This window comes from Heptranchias perlo, chromosome 39 (genome assembly GCF_035084215.1).
Source record: "Heptranchias perlo isolate sHepPer1 chromosome 39, sHepPer1.hap1, whole genome shotgun sequence".
Taxonomy (NCBI): domain Eukaryota; kingdom Metazoa; phylum Chordata; class Chondrichthyes; order Hexanchiformes; family Hexanchidae; genus Heptranchias; species Heptranchias perlo.
In genome coordinates this window covers 4,116,407-4,133,921 of record NC_090363.1, presented here as the reverse complement: position 1 = coordinate 4,133,921, position 17,515 = coordinate 4,116,407, and the positions used below count along the sequence as shown (strand labels likewise).

The window sequence follows — 17,515 nt, the reverse complement described above, 5'->3', positions numbered from 1 at the left end:
ACCATAACCTTAATATCAGAGCCAGGCCGTTCAGGGGTGATGTCAGGAAGCACTTCTTCACACAAAGGGGAGTGGAAATCTGGAACTCTCTTCCCCCAAAAAGCTGCTGAGGCTGGGGGTCAATTGAAAATTTCAAATCCGAAATCGATAGATTTTTGTTAGGCAAAGGGTATTAAGGGATCTGGCAGGTGAATGGAATTAAGATTCAGATCAGCCATGAATGACGGAACAGACTCGAGGGGCTGAATGGCCTCCTTCTGTACCTTTGCGAGCAAACCATGTTGGAGCGATCCAGCTGCTCCTCCCCCACCCCGAACTCTCACTTAATTTTTTTGTGAATTTTATTTTCGTCAAGATGGCGGGTGTCAGTGCTGGGACTGAGCACTCGATGCCAACATCAAGCATTCCCGCGTCCAAACACGACTGAGAGTAAAGCTCCCTTGCACTAAGCTCCAGCCTCAGCGGAAACCGCGACTGCTCTGGAGCTTCATTTTCCGATCAATGCCACAGCGGTCAGTTTGAGGCCTCTCGGGCTAAAATCCAAGTGTTGTGCTGTGAGCCGGGCCTACTAGGAACTGGATTGTGTAGTGTCCGACAAACACTCAAGTCGGTGTGTTAATGTACCAGCTGCTTTTCTTTCAGACCCTCTGGTTTGCTCCTCCTAAAAGGGCCGGAGCTTGCTCCGACCGGTGTGACAAGGCTGTCCGCACGTCCTGCGGACAAAGACTACGAAGAAACTTACCTCGTGGTCTCCGATGTCCACTTGCTCCCTTTTCAATTTTTTTCTTCAGTTCAGCGCTGTGAAATCAGCGCAGTTCATTCAGATCTGATGGAGACTCAGTCCACATTGATAGATTAGGTGAATGGGCAAAACTGTGGCAAATGGAATTCAATGTGGACAAATGTGAGGTCATCCACTTTGGATCAAAAAAGGATAGAACAGGGTACTTTCTAAATGGTAAAAAGTTAAAAACAGTGGATGTCCAAAGGGACTTAGGGGTTCAGGTACATAGATCATTGAAGTGTCATGAACAGGTGCAGAAAATAATCAATAAGGCTAATGGAATGCTGGCCTTTATATCTAGAGGACTGGAGTATAAGGGGGCAGAAGTTATGCTGCAGCTATACAAAACCCTGGTTAGACCGCACCTGGAGTACTGTGAGCAGTTCTGGGCACCGCACCTTCGGAAGGACATATTGGCCTTGGAGGGAGTGCAGCATAGGTTTACTAGAATGATACCCGGACTTCAAGGGTTAAGTTACGAGGAGAGATTACACAAATTGGGGTTGTATTCTCTAGAGTTTCGAAGGTTAAGGGGTGATCTGATTGAAGTTTATAAGATATTAAGGGGAACAGATAGGGTGGATAGAGAGAAACTATTTCTGCTGGTTGGGGATTTTAGGAGTAGGGGGCACAGTCTAAAAATTAGAGCCAGACCTTTCAGGAGCGAGATTAGAAAACATTTCTACACACAAAGGGTGGTAGAAGTTTGGAACTCTCTTCCGCAAATGGCAATTGATACTAGCTCAATTGCTAAATTTAAATCTGAGATAGATAGCTTTTTGGCAACCAAAGGTATTAAGAGATATGGGCCAAAGGCAGGTATATGGAGTTAGATCACAGATCAGCCATGATCTTAACAAATGGCGGAGCAGGCACGAGGGGCTGAATGGCCTACTCCTGTTCCTATGTTCCACAGAATCCGTCAAGAGAAGTCTCGCCCACAAGCACAAATGTTACATTTCAAGTAAACTTCTGTATCTTATAAAAAGCCAAGAAATTGATTTAATTTAATGAAACCTACAGAAGTTAAAAGTAAAAATAAAGTTTTGATTTTAGCGTACCGTGCCCCTTTAATACGGAACTGTCAAACCGCCGGCAAACCAACGGGAGCAAGTTGGCGATTTCGGGGTTTGTGCGCACTCGCGGACTTGCACGATGGATTTGCCGGCGGGGAGAGAGAGAGAGAGAGAGAGGCCATCACTGAGGGTCAGTGTCCGTGGGTGAACAATTTCTGGGCCAATACGTTTACTCCCATCAGGAGGCCCTCTAGTGTTCAGTTACACAATATGCAAACCACATCAGGTTGAAATTGGCTGAACTAATTTTATGTGAGACAATTACAGGCAGGAGATTTTCATTCCATCAATCAGGGCTTGGTTTTAATCCAAAATCCAAGAGGCATTGGTTTTACAGTCGTAATGCGAGCAGTAATTTGTTCATTTTTATTGATGCTACAGTCGGTAATACCAGGCCAGCACATCCCCCAGTCCCAGAGGGGGAAAGGTCAGTGTCTGACCCACTGTCCCACCCAGTCCCAGAGGGGGAAAGGACAGTGTCTGACCCACTGTCCCACCCAGTCCCAGAGGGTGAAAGGACAGTGTCTGACTCACCCCAGATGTTTTAATATCATTAATGGTTAGTTAAGGTGTGTCTCTGGCTGGTAGCAGCCATTAATTCCAGTTGCAGACTGGATTTCTAAAGCGGAACATTAAAAAAACACAACAAATAACCTAAAACAAATACAAACACAAAAATACAGTGCCATCCGGGAATAATATCACTCACATTTACCAGTATCCCTGCATCGTGTGATGCAGACTGAAGAATATTTTAAAAGTACACACAACAAAACAGCAGGCAGTGGCTGTCAGTGTGGATATTGTGCAGGGCCTCGCCTGGAATGCACTAGTTCTGGAGCTTTTATTGGTGGCTCACTGGGCTGTACAGTGCCATGGCAACCAGCGATTTATTTGGCATTTAGTTATTAATATTGGGGAAATGGGTGAATCGTCCTCTGATAAACCAGTTATTGTCAGTCTGTGCTATTCGCCTCAACTACTCCTTGTGGGAGCGAGTTCCACATTCTCACTCCTCTCTGGGTGAGGAAGTTTCTCCTGAATTCCCTATTGGATTTATTAGTGACTATTTTATATTTATGGCCCCTAGTTCTGGTCTCCCCCACAAGTGGAAACATCTTCTCTATGTCTACCCTATCGAACCCTTTCATAATCTTAAAGACATCTATCAGGTCACCCCTCAGCCTTCTCTTTTCTAGATAAAAGAGTTCCAGCCTGTTCAGCCTTTCCTGAGAAGGATATCCTCTCAGTTCTGGTAGGGGATTTACAATACAAGAGCACAGCTCATTCACTGGTGTGGGAGGGAATGGGAATTCAATGATGTCTCTCTACCTCTCATTCCTCCTTAAAACCAACCTCTTTGACCAAGCTTTTGGTCACTTGTCCTAATATCTCCGAATGTGGCTCGGTGTCAATTGTTTTGCTTGATAATCGGTCCTGTGAAGCGCCTTGGGAAGTTAAAGGCGCTATATAAATGCAAGTTGTTGTCACAGAATGCTCAGGGCTTGTTAATATTACGTGAACTCAAAAGTATAAATTTACCAAACGCCTTACCTCACTCCAGATTGAATAAAATTCGAAGCAGCTTACAATAAATGAGACTCCTTGTCTTGCAATTGTGGGCAAAGAGCCATGAGATTGAGATGGAGTGACACAGTACCAGTCGTGTGTTTGGTGCTGATTTGGAGTGTAATGGAATCACAAGATGGGTGCGAAGAGGCTCGAGGTTCAATCTGGGAGTAGTTTATTACAGAGAGGTTGCAGAGTTTGCGATGAGAGGTGTGAGCAGTGTTATCACCAACCAGTTCAAAAAGTAAAATTAAAGTCCAATATAAGTTTGCCACATTACGATAGCGACTACACTTCAAAAGTACTTCATCGGCTGTAAAGCGTTTTGGGACGTCCTGAGGTCGTGAAAGGCGCTATATAAATGCAAGCTCTTTCTTTTTTAAAGATAGCTTCCGGATATAATCAGATTGAAACATTTGGAAGATCAGAGACCTCGACAGGTTCAGAAAGCAATTTGAACCCGTGATCCCCCCCCCCAAATGGGTAAACTCCAGTTAAAGACTGAGGTCGTCGTCCTTGATGCGTGAATTCATAGAATGGTAGAGTGGTCACAGCACAGAAGGAGGCCATTCAGTCCATCCAGCCCGTGCCAGCTCTTTGTGAGAGCAATCCAGTTAGTCCCATTTCCCTGCTCTTTCCCCATAGCCCTGAAAATGTTTTCCCTTCAAGTATTTATCCAATTCCTTTTTGAAAGTTATTATTGAATCTGCTTCCACCGCCCTTTCAGGCAGCGCGTTCCAGATCATAACAACTCGCTGCGTAAAAATAGTTTTTCCTCATGTCGCCTTTGGTTCTTTTGCCAATCACCTTAAATCTGTGTCCTCTGGTTCTCGAACCTTCTGCCAATGGGGACAATTTCTCTTCATTTACATTATCTAAACCCTCCATGATTTTGAACATTTCTGTCAAATCTCCTCTCAACCTTCTCTGCTCTAAGCCGAACGACCCCAATTGAACCTGAACGACAAATCTCGATTGCACAGCAGATGTAACAGGTCCGACTTGTCAGCAGTGCGTTCTCTCCAAGTTTCCTGTCTCCCAAGCTGAGGCCAGACGGAGAAATCAGAGGAAGGTAAGAAAATCATGGAATCGTACAGCACAGGACGCCATTCGGCCCATTGTACCTGTGCTGGCTCTTTGAAAGCTCCACCCAATTAGTCCCTCTCCCCACCCCCCTGTCCCCCACCACCTGCTCTGACCCCCATAGCCCTGCAAATTTTTTCTCCATTCAAGTATTTATCTGATTCCCTTGTGAAAGTTACTATTGAATCTGCTTCCATCGCCCTTTCAGGCAGCGCGTTCCAGATCAGAACAACTGATCCAGTTACATCGAGTCTACAGCACAGAGACAGGCCATTCGGCCCAACACGTCTATACTGGTGGTTGTGCTCCACACGAGCCTGCTCCCTCCCTACTTCATCTCACTCTATCAGGATAACCTTTCTATTCCTTTCTCCCTCATGTGCCTTCCCCTTAAAGTAAGTCGCCTTAACCAAACCATGTGGGAGCGAGTTCCACATTCTCACCACTCTCTGGGTAAAGAAGTTTCTCCTGAATTCCCTATTGGATTTATTAGTGACTATCTTATATTTATGACCTCTAGTTTTGGACTCCCCCACAAGTGGAAACATTTTCTCTCCATCTACCCTATCAAAGCCTATCATTATCTTAAAGACCTCGATCAGGTCACCCCTCGGTCTGCTCTTTTCTACGTAAAAACGTATTCTCTTCATCTCTCCTCTGGTTCCTTTTGCCAATTATCTCAAATCTGTTGTCCTCTGGTTGACTGATCTTCCTGCCAGTGGGAGACAATTTCTCCCAATCTACTCTATCGAAAAAAAACCTTCAGAGGACGGGAATTGAGCTCATCCAAAGCTCTGCTGCCCGTATCCGAACTCGCACCAAGTCTCGTTCACCCATCACCCCCTGTGCCCGCTGACCTACATTGGCTCCCAGTCCGGGAACGCCTCAATTTTAAAATTCTCATCCTTGTTTTCAAATCCCTCGGCCCCTCCCTATCTCTGTAACCTCCTCCTCCAGCCCCTACAACCCTCCGAGATCTCTGCACTCCTCCAAATTCTTGCCTCTTGCGCATCCCCGATTTTCATCGTTCCACCATTGGAGGCCGAGCCTTCAGCTGTCTCGGCCCTAAGCTCTGGAATTCCCTCCCTAAACCTCTCTCTCCTCCTTTAAGACGCTTTTTAAAACCCACCTCTTTGACCAAGCTTTTGGTCACCTGTCCCAATATCTCCTTATGTGGCTCGGTGTCAAATTTTATTTATTATTCGCTCCTGTGAAGCGCCTCAAGGACGTGTTACCGCGTTAAAGGAGCTTTATATAAATGCAAGTTGTTGTCGTTGACTGGGGCCAAAGCCCCTCAGTTCCAAGCAAGGTGGAGCCACATCTTCTGCGTCTTTACAACATGAAGGCCCCAAAGAAAGTCTTCTGTTCTATTTGCTCCACCAGGGTCGCTTTGTTGACCGTGACAAAGAGTCGGTCCCTCTCCTGCAGCGCGAACACCGCCCCCTGGCTGAAGGTGACGTGCCAGTCGCCCAGGCTGCTCTCGCACACCGACTTGGTCGCCGTTAGCAACGGGGTGGGCTCGGGGTAGGAGTCGCTGCTCCTGTAGACGTTGTGGGTCAGTATGGCGGAGTTGGGCTCCCGAGCCCTCAGCTCCTCGCAGGAGGACAGGTAGAAGGTGACCTGAGAGTACACGTAGTACAGTCCGCCTCGGGGGATCTGGAGGTGCCCGTCCTTGTAGCCCATGTTGGAGTAGGCCATTCCTGTCTCGTAGTCCCACTGCAAGGCCTGGGTCTCCCCGCTCAGCTTCAAACCTATCGAGCCTGAAAACGAGAAGGGAGATGAACTCAGCGACCTCACAGAGCGCACAGGACCTCTCACGCATGATGCTTACTTGTGTGTCCAGCCCGACAACCGCTCCGAGATCTCTGCATTCCTCCCACTCTTGTCCATCCCCCTCCTCCTTCCTTCGCCCCACCACTGGAGGCCATGCTTTCAGCCCTCCCCATCCTAATATCTGGAAATTCCCTCCCTAAACCTCTCCGCCTCTCTCTCCTCCTTAAAGGTGTTCTTTTAAACCTACCTCTTTGACCAAGCTTTTGGTCACCTGTCCTAATATCTCCTTATGTGGCTAGGCGTCAGATTTTGTCCAATCATCGCTCCTGTTAAGCACCTTGGGACGTTTTACTACGTTAATGGCGCTATATAAATGCAAGTCGTTGTTGTAAGACACCCTATAGTCTCTGAATTTCACTCTTATATTTGGAAATTTGTGAGGTAATTCAGGCGCACGGAACCCTAATAGATAAAGAGGATTCCACAGGCAATCCCACACTTCCCAGGAACCAAAAACATGACCTTACATTGGGGTGCATCTGGTGAGGTTAGAATCAGCAACGTGAGGCAGAATCTCGAAGCATTGTGTCCCTATCCTCCCTCATTGCCATCCTCCTTCAAAGGGGTTAAACCAGGCTCGTCCAGCCTGGGACTTCTGCATCAACTGGTGGGAGGCAGTTTTGGTCAAGTATCTCCACGTCAGCAATGAGCAGAAGGACACATGACTCTCGGTATAATTGTAGGTCATATAAGGTGGGTAATGCATAGAGTTATCCGGGCTATGGTGATCTCTAGACTAGTTTTCAATCGCCAAGGGCTCGGAGAGGAATTTCCGAGATTTTCCCCGTGACACCCCACCCCCCCCCCCACCAAATTGGCCTGGGCTTGTTTTTTTTTTTGTCTGGCTTTATCTCCCAGGAGATGGCATGGTTCCGGGGTGGGATGGCGAGTGTATTTATTGTGGTGGCGTCACGATTGTGTGGAACGTGCTGGATGGACCAGAGGGTGGTTTCCTGTCTGTCATTGTTCGTATGTTCGTAGAAATAGACTCAGTAGCTCAGTGATGCAGTAGCGTGTTTCAGCCAACAGGTGACGTGCAAACTGTTTGGTTTCGAAATGGTCGTCGTTTGCCCTTCAGTAGTGATGAAGGCAGCTCAGATCATCTCATTTATCTACAGTGAGGTCTCTGACGACTGATCAGAACTATTTTTTTGCTGGGAACGAGTGATGGATCAGCGAACGGTGTCTCCCAGATACACCAGGTTGGGGGGAGTCTCGATTTTTAAAGCAAGACAACAACAACAACTTGCATTTATACAGCGCCTTTAATGTAGTAAAACGTCCCAACCTGCTTCACAAAACAAAATTTGGCATCGAGCCACGTAAGGAGGTACTAGGTCAGGTGACCAAGAGCTTGGTCAAAGAGGTAGGTTTTAAGGAGCGTCTTAAAGGGGGAGAGAGAGGCGGAGAGAGGTTTAGGGAGGGAATTCCAGAGCTTAGGGTCTAGACAGCACGGCCGCCAATGGTGGGGCGAAGAAAATCGGGGACGGACAAGAGGCCAGAGTTGGAGGAACGCAGGGATCTCGGAGGGGTCACTCCATGTAGGTGGGGGTGAGGGAGGGTGAGAGGTGATAGGATGGAGATTGGAGAAAGGCACGGGCACACATGGGGGAGGAAGAGGCTGAGGGAGGGAGCTGGGTGAAGAGGGAAGAGGGTTAAAGAAGAAATCATTCACCTCCTTCTCCCCCCTCCACTCCCCCAGAGAAATCAATCCACAGGATTTTTTCCAGCCATGTTGGACGGCCTGCCTCACTTACAAGGCAGAGAAGGTTATTTAAATGAAGCAGGGAGTTCCCCACAGCGTGGGAAAGCTCTCTAGTAACTCCTGCCCATGCACTAACCAAAGCCTAGATCTCCAGTGAGTGGGAGCCAACTATAAATTCCTCGAGCGCGTTTGGATATTTCGTACAGGCAAAAGCAGCTGAGGAACTCTCCCAAAAGCAGTGACCCCATCTTCACACACCCACCCACCCCCCGACCCCTCAACATTAAAAAAAAAAGCCAGGTTGGGGGCCTGTTGTCAGAGATACAAGCTGGGAGGACTCACTGGAAGACAAGTTTATAAGATAGGCGGAGAGTTTAATAGTTCAATAGAAATGTAACCCCCAGACAAAGACAGAGAACACTGGAAACACTCAGCAGGTCAACGCAGCATCCACGGAGAGAACCGGCCAGTTGACATTTCAGGTGGTTTTCTGCCTTAAAAGGAGGAGAGAGAGGCGGAGGGGTTTAGGGAGGGAATTCCAGAGCTTAGGGCCTACACGGCCGCCAGTGGTGGGGTGAAGGGGATGCACCAGAGGCTGGAGTCGGAGGAACGCAGAGATCTCGGAGGGCTGTAGGGCTGCAGCAGGTTGCAGAGATAGGGAGGGGGTGTGGCCGCAGAGGGTGAGAATTTTAAAATGGATGTAATTGGGGACGGTGAGCTATTGTAGGTCAGTGAGCACAGGGGGTGATGGGTGAACGGGACTTGGTGCGAGTTAGGATACGGGCAGCAGAGTTTTAGATGAGCTCAAGTTTATGGAAGGTGTAAGGTTGGAGGTTGGTCAGGAGAGCATTGGAATAGTCAAGTCTGGAGGCGACATAAGAAATAGGAGCAGGAGTAGGCCATACGGCCCCTCGAACCTGTTCCGCCAATCAATAAGATCATGGCTGATCTTCGACCTCAACTCCACTTTCCTGCCCGATCCCCATATCCCTTGATTCCCTTAGTGTCCAAATACCCATCAATCTCAGTCTTGAATATACTCAATGACTGAGCATCCACAGCCCTCTGGGGCAGAGAATTCCAAAGATTCACAACCCTCTGAGTGAAGAAATTTTTCCTCATCTTGGTCCTAAATGGCCGACCCCTTATCTTGAGTCTATGAGCCCGAGTTCTAGAAACTCCAGTCAGGGGAAACAGCCTCTCAGCATCTACCCTGTCAAACCCTCTAAGAATTTTATACGTTTCAATGAGATCACCTCACATTCTTCTAAACTCCAGAGAGTATAGGCCCATTTTACTCAATCTCTCCTCATTGGACAACCCTCTCATCCCAGGAATCAATCTAGTGAACCTTTGTTGCACCCTCACTAAGGCAAGTATATCCTTCCTTAGGTAAGGAGACTAAAACTGCACACATACTCCAGGTGTGGTCTCACCAGAGCCCTATATAATTGCAGCAAGACCTTATACTCCAACCCCCTTGCAATAAAGGCTAACGTACCATTTACCATTCTAATTGCTTGCTGTACCTGCATGTTAACTTTCTGTGATTCATATACAGGGGCACCCAAATCCCTCTGACTACCAACATTTCGTAGTCTCTCATCTTTAAAAAAATTTCTGCTTTTCTATTCTTCCTACCAATGTGAATAGTTCCACATTTCCCCACATTCTGCTCCATCTGCCACCTTCTAACCCACTCACTTAACCTGTCGCTATCCTTTTGCAGACTCTTTGTGTCCTCCTCACAGCTTACTTTCCCACCTAGCTTTGTAACGTCAGCAAACTTGGATACATTACACTCGGTCCCTTCATCTAAGTCATTGTAAACAAAAGCACGGATGAGGGTTTCAGCAGCAGATGAGCTGAGGCAGGGACGGAGACGGGCGATGTTACAGAGGTGGAAGTAGGCGGTCTTGGTGATGGAGCGGATATGGGGTCAGAAGCTCATCTCAGGGTCAAATAGGACGCCAAGGTTGCAAACGGTCTGGTTCAGTCTTGGACAGTGGCCAGGGAGAGGGATGGAGTCGGTGGCGAGGGAATGGAGTTTGCAGTATGTACATAGTAAGCAAGTCTCAATCCACCCACCTTCCCGTCAATGTACTAATAGCCCAATTGTTGAACACCATCCCCGAAAGGCTGCACGTTCACAGCATGGTCAAATAGTATGACCATCAGTGGGAATCCGATTTACAACATGCCACGGCAAAACCAGATCTGAAGAATTTAACTCGTGTGATCTGGGAGAAAGAGATTGAACCCAAGAACGCACACTTAATGTAAATGGACGGGGTGCACTGACAGTGATCTCCTGGCAACAGGCCCACTGGAAGTTAGCAGGGAGCGGGAGAGAGGGGGAAAGAGGCCCGGTGTTACATAGTGTGACGGGGGTTACAGATCGCTGTTACAGAGAAGAGGACACATACCCGTGAGATGAGCTACTGGTTTCTCCTCACCATCTCCGCTCCCCAGAAACGGGAAATGATCAGATCTGCTCGGAAATTGCAACTCTACGAACAAAAGATAAAAATGCACAATTTACCTTATCCACGACAGACAAACTCAACAACACAGGTACAAAATATATAAACGGGATGGTTCATCATTGCAAATCCCCACCCCACCGCCCCTACCTCCAGAAGGGTTGCCAACCCTCCAGGATTGTCCTAGACTCACCAGGATTTAAAGATCGATCGCCAGGACAACCCGGGAGATAAATCATGGGGGCATTAAAAAAAAATGTGGTTTTTTTTCCTCCATCATCTTTGAACACTTTTGTTTATTAGTTATAAAAGTTTGGGGAGATGGGAGGAGAAAAAAGCTGTTTGATTGGGAGTAGCGATGGGAGGCAGGAGGTCATGTGATGAGACCTCCAGGGGTTTGTCCGACCAGAGTTGGCGACCCTACACCCAACTGAAGCGGTCACAAAACCGATGACCCGATTTACGTCCAGCCCATTGTACGTTCCGTCCGTTCCACTGACTTCACTAGCATTGAATATCGGGCGTGAGGTTTAACGAGCGGTCGATTCCATTCCGCCTGATTCGCCTCTCCCGCCCCATCGTCCAAGTTCACCCCCAATGGGCTCCAGCACTGACAAAACTGCAATTCCTATTGGTTCCCAGGTGCCAGCTTTGAGCGGCCAATCATTCCTCAACACTGGATAGTACCAATACAAAATGGGGGTGATTCTAACCCAATTCTCTGGACAGTACCAATACACAGAATGGGGGTGATTTTAACCCAACTTTCTGGATCGTACCAATACACAGAATGGGGGTGATTTTAACCCAACTCTCTGGATAGTACCAATCCACAGAATGGGGGTGATTTTAACCCAACTCTCTGGACAGTACCAATACACAGAACGGGGGTGATTTTAACCCAACTCTCTGGATAGTACCAATCCACAGAATGGGGGTGATTTTAACCCAACTCTCTGGACAGTACCAATACACAGAATGGGGGTGATTTTAACCCAACTCTCTGGATAGTACCAATACACAGAATGGGGGTGATTTTAACCCAACTCTCTGGATAGTACCAATACACAGAATGGGGGTGATTCTAACCCAATTCTCTGGATAGTACCAATACAAAATGGGGGTGATTTTAACCCAACTCTCTGGACAGTACCAATACACAGAACGGGGGTGATTTTAACCCAACTCTCTGGACAGTACCAATACACAGAATGGGGGTGATTTTAACCCAACTCTCTGGATAGTACCAATACACAGAATGGGGGTGATTTTAACCCAACTCTCTGGATAGTACCAATACACAGAATGGGGGTGATTTTAACCCAACTCTCTGGATAGTACCAATACACAGAATGGGGGTGATTTTAACCCAACTCTCTGGATAGTACCAATACACAGAACGGGGGTGATTTTAACCTAACCCGCGGGGCAAGAATCCCATGGGATCAGGTGGAACGGTGATTGTACTCCCTGCCCAATATCGCTCTCCGTCGACCTTTAGCGACGAGTAAAATCGGGGCGGGCGGTGGGGGGGGGTGTAAAACCAGCGTCACACCCGATGACGTGGGTTGCCTGACGGGCGTGTTAGGTTAAAATTGACCCACCTCAGCAGTTCTAACCAGCCTTAAATATCGGGCTCGTCTGAAGGTGGACGAGGAGGGACTCTCCCCACAAGGTATTTCTGAAAACTACTATTGTAAAATGCAAGAGGAAGTACTCAGTTTTGCACACACCTTCCCCCTACAGTATTCTTCCTCTTCAGCTTGGTTAATATTTGGTTGCGGAGATCTCCTACAAATGACAGGTGTCCACCCAACACCACAAAACGCACAGTATCATTTCTCTAAAGTCTGTACGGTGTTTGCCTGGTCACCAATTTTGTCATTCAAAATGGATTGGAGAAGGGAATCAAATAGGATATTTTAACCAGAAATGACCATAAACCTCAGTAAAAGCACAGCAGTTAGAGAGACGAATTCCCACACCGAGTGTCGTTACTTGGATTTGAGGGAGTGCATGTGTGGAAATGTTGTGTTTAAACTGTAGAAAGACTTGGCAGTATGACGGCAGATCATGGGCTCGATCTTGCCTCTGGTAAAACGGGTGACAGTGAGACAGTGGCCCGTTTTACATCTCTCCCCCATTTCACCTCAATGGAAATAAAAATGGGGAGAGAAGGGAAGGGAAGTGCCATAGTCGCTATCACCCGGTTTACACCATCGCACAGACTCAAGATCTACCCCTCGTACGTGTGTCCTTTCTAAAGGTGGGCTGAGGCTGGACAGAAGATTCTGAGCTGTATAATACAAGGAGGTAAAGCACTGTTTGTGGTAATAGTAGAAGCAGCTTGAAATGTTGGATTCAGAGCATCACAGAAATATATCGTACAATATTAAAGCATGTATTGGTAAGAATACAGAAGAAGTAAAATAATTTGCATTTATATAGCGCCTTTCACGACCTCAGGACGTCTCAAAGTGCTTTACAGCCAATGAAGTACTTTTGAAGTGTAGTCACTGTTGTAATGTAGGAAACATGGCAGTCGATTTGCGCACAGCAAGATCCCACAAACAGCAATGAGATAAATGACCAGATAATCTGTTTTAATGATGTTGGTTGAGGGATAAATATTGGCCAGGGGGAGAACTCCCTTGCTCTTCTTCAAAATTGTGCTATGGGATCTTTTACGGCCTGCCTGAGAGGGCGGACGGGGCCTCGGTTTAATGTCTCATCCGAAAGACGGCCCCTCCGACAGTGCAGCACTCCCTCAGTACCGGCACTGGGAGTGTCGGCCTGGATTTTGTGCTCAAGTCTCTGGAGTGGGGACTTGAACCCGTGACCTCCTAAGCCAGAGATAAGAGTGCTACCAATAAAGTGAACAAGGCTCGTGATGGCACATCCACCACAAGATCTAAGTATCTCGAGAAAGAATGATCAGTGTAAGCCAGGAGAATCTGAGCAAATCAAATCCAAAAAAAAAATGGACTAATGCACAAATTGAGGGCTTGAAAGCAATTCACAAATGGTTACATTTTACACTGACTGATTAATGAACCATTATCCAGATGGGGAAGTGTGAAGTTTCTCGATATCCCCTTGTCACAGATACCGACTCTGTCTTGACACAGGCGATTGTTTATCTGAGCACTTGATATGTATGCAGCTGCTGTAGGATCATTTCCAAGCTGATGTGTTTGTAGACTTTTTGCACCGTTGAAAACTGGTGCATTAACTGCGTGTGCAAGCACTGTACATGATATCTTACGACAATCATCTCCTACCCTCACTGCAGTTTGCTCTCCTTAGCTGACGGATGTTGACGCACTGCAAGTACAAAAGAAACAGTTGTTAAAAAATGTTTGGCAGATATCTGACAGCACTCAAACAGATTTTCAGCCTTGACTCTATCTCCACCGTGGCCTCCAGCGCAGTTTAATGCTGCTTTGGCGATTTTTAAAGCAGCGTACTTAAAAAAACAAAAATAAAGGCCATTATCACAATGTGGGGAGATCTATCAGTGGAGTTAATGGTACAACATTCAACCACTTGCATTTATATAGCACCTTTAACGCAGTAAAATGCCCCCAAGGCGCTTCACAGGAGTGATTATCAAACAATAATTGAGGCCCGAGCCACATATGGAGATAATAGGTCAGGTGACCAAAAGCTTGGTCAAAGAGGTAGATTTTAAGGAGCGTCTTAAGGGAGGAGAGAGAGAGGTAGTGAGGCGGAGAGATTTAGGGAGGGAATTCCCGAGCGTGAGGCCTTGGCAGCTGAAGGCACGGCCGCCAATGGTGGAGCCAAGGAAATTGAGGATGAGCAAGAGGCAAGAATTGGAGGAGCGCAGAGATCTCGGAGGGTTGTAGGGCTGGAGGAGGTTACAGAGATAGGGAGGGGCGAGGCCATGGAGGGATTTGAAAACAAGGATGAGAATTTTTAAATCGAGGTGTTGACGGACCAGGAGCCAATGGAGGTCAGGGGTTAAGATGCTGTATTCAAAAGTTGCAGTTTTGGTCAGGGGTCCTTACATTCAAGTTGTAGACGCCAGATCTGGAACAAGGCAAAAAATTTTGAACGTATTTTAATTTATTTGTCTTAATTTATTCCACTCTTCACATCTCCTGAAGGAACAAGCTCGTTCTTGAAAGAAAGAACTTGCATTTTACAGAGTGCCTTTCACGACCTCAGGACGTCCCAAAGACCTTTACAGCCAATGAAGTACTTTTCGAAGTGTAGTCACTGTTGTAATGTAGGAAACGCGGCAGCCAATTTGCGCACAGCAAGATCCCACAAACAGCAATGTGATAATGACCAGGCAATGTGGTTTTTTTTTAAATGAAGAAAAAAAATGCTACAAATTCATGGAAATCCGAGACAAAAACAGAAAAATGTTCAAAACACACAGAGGGTGATTTTTAACCTAACTCGTCAGGCGGGAATCCCAGGGGATCGGGCGGAACCCTGGTTTTACACCCCTCCCGATGTTACTCTCCGTTCCCCGATGGGCGGGTTAGGTTAAAATTGCCCCCACAGCATCTGAAGAGAGAAAACAGAGGTTCATACTTTGGAAAATGCTGATTTATCTTTTTTCTCTTTCCAGATGCTGATGGGCCAGCTGTTTATTTCCAGCATGATGTGTCCTTAATTTCAGATGAAAATTGTACTGTCCCAGCACTGAAACCCCCTCCTGCTCTTCTCCTGGTGTTTTCACCTTGCTGGCCTATTGCTCCATGAGCTTCATTGATGCTCAGTTACCTTGTACCAATGGCCCCCTTGCAAGTCTGGAGAGAGAGAGGGCATTGGCAGGCTATCAAAGCCAAGCCTGACCCTGTCCTCCCCAGACGCCCACGCACGCACACTTTCTGGCGGGAGTCACTGAATGTCGATCAGGGGTGGGAAGCCCACTCGATTTTGACCTCCCTAACCCAGAGGCGTTAAGGCCAGCGGTAACCAGTGACATCCCCTGCTGTCAGAAGGTCATGTGTTCATAGTCCCCACCACCAGAGATTTGAGCACAAAATCTAGGCTGGTACTTCAGTGTTGCACTGTGGGCGGTGCCATCTTTCGGATGAGATGTTAATCCGAGGTCCCGTCTGCACTCTCAGGTGGATGTAAAAGATCCCATTGCAGAAGAGCAGGGGAGGTGTCCTGGGCCAATATTTATCCCACAATCAACATCACTAAAAAAACAGATTAGTGTAATTCTCCCGCTGTGGCACCTCACCCATCGGGAGGGGATGCACACAGGATTTTCTGTCCATTCATTTATCCTACTCTAAATGGCCGCACATATATACCCATATCACTTAATGTCTGCACTGTAACTCACAGAACTGTCAGAAGGAAGTCCTCACTCAGCCCACCGTTAGAATAAATATAGATATAACCTGCATGATGATACCAGAACTAAGAGGATACCCTTAGCGGGAAAGATTGAGCAGGCTGGGACTTTTTTCTCCAGAAAAGGGAAGACTGAGGGGTGACCTGATCGAGGTCTTTAAGATTATGAAAGGGTTTGATAGTGTAGACGTAGAGAAGGTGTTTCCACTTGTGGGGGAGACCAGAACTAGGGGTCATAAATATAAGATAGTCACTAGTAAATCCAATAGGGAATTCAGGAGAAACTTCTTTACCCAGAGAGTGGTGAGAATGCGGAACTCACTCCCACAAGGAGTGATTGAGGCAAGTAGTTTAGATGCCTTTAAGGGGAAGCTCGATAAACACATGAGGGAGAAAGGAACAGAAGGATATGTTGATAGGGTGAGATGAAGTAAGGTGGGAGGAAGCTCGTGTGGAGCATAAGTGCTGGCATGGACTAGTTGGGCCGAATGGCCTGTTTCTGTGCTGTAGTTTCGACGTAGCCTCCTACAGCTTATCGAATATCATCTAACTACAGACTGTACACCAGGAGCCTGACACGCCATCTTAAAATATCTTATCGTCACATGCCCTTATTGTGTGACCGTTTAGAAAAAGCAGAAGTAGAATATAATATTAAAAAAGCAGTTGATAATTGTCAGTAAGTTTTGAAGAAGTAGTTAAATCCCCACAGGCTTAGGCCAACCGTAAACATAAGGGAAACTCATACGAGCAAACATGTCCTGGTCAGATTCAAGTTCTGAGAAATAGATTAACTACAAGGCCGACTGAGAACCTGCTCTGAACATGAGTCGCTTGGGAATCTTGTATCTCAGTGTCTTCAGTGTTGTCACTGGGATCTCAGCTAAACGTAATGGCGGCTTTACAAAATTCCCACACTATGTTTACTCTCGCCTCTGCGTCTAAAGATTGTAGGTTCAGGCCCCACTCCAGGGACCTGAGCACAAAATCCAGGCTGACACTCCCAGTGCGGCACTGAGGGAGTGCTGCACTGTCGGAGGTGCCGTCTTTCGGATGAGACGTTAAATTGATGTTGGGTCGAGGGATAATTATTGGCCAGGACGCCGGGGAGAACTCCCCTTGCTCTTCTTCGAAGCAGTGGCCATGGGATCTTTTACGTCCACCCGAGAGGGCAGATTTGGTTTAACGTCTCATCCAAAAGACGGCACCTCCGACAGTGCAGCACTCCCTCAGTACTGGCACTGGCAGTGTCGGCCTGGATTTTGTTTCTCAAGTTTCTGGAGTGGGACTTGAGCCCATGACCTTCTGCCTCAGAGGCGGAAGAGAAGAGATACCCAGTGAGCCGCAGCCATAGATCACACAAATTTCTGTCACCACACTTACAATATATTCAAAAACTGTAATTACGCAGCACATTGTATAAACACGTAGGGCGTGATTTTAAACCCCAAGAACGGGTGGGTTGGGGACGAGTGGGAGTTGAAAATAGTTGGTTTTTTCGGGTTGCGACTGCAAAATTTTCGGACTTTGCATTCCCCAGTGGGAAGCCTGGACTTTTACACACCCACGTTAAACCCGGAATTAAAGCCGGGCTGCGACCCAAAAAACAACTATTTTCAACTCCCACCCGCCCCCAAACCCA

At 47.1% G+C, this 17,515-nt stretch overlaps 1 protein-coding gene across 1 annotated transcript in view; it reads right to left on the bottom strand.

The window, feature by feature from the left end:
- Positions 1-4,623: 4,623 nt before the first annotated feature.
- The window catches only part of LOC137305117 (tumor necrosis factor ligand superfamily member 15-like), a 13,202-nt gene continuing 310 nt past the window's right edge, over positions 4,624-17,515 (bottom strand). Inside the window, exons 2-4 of the mRNA XM_067973903.1 lie at positions 13,815-13,857; positions 10,477-10,560; positions 4,624-6,272 (exon numbers count right to left, since the gene is read on the bottom strand). Of these exons, the coding sequence (XP_067830004.1) occupies positions 5,845-6,272; positions 10,477-10,560; positions 13,815-13,857 (555 nt within the window). The 3' untranslated portion in view covers positions 4,624-5,844. The remainder of the gene's footprint in view (positions 6,273-10,476; positions 10,561-13,814; positions 13,858-17,515) is intronic.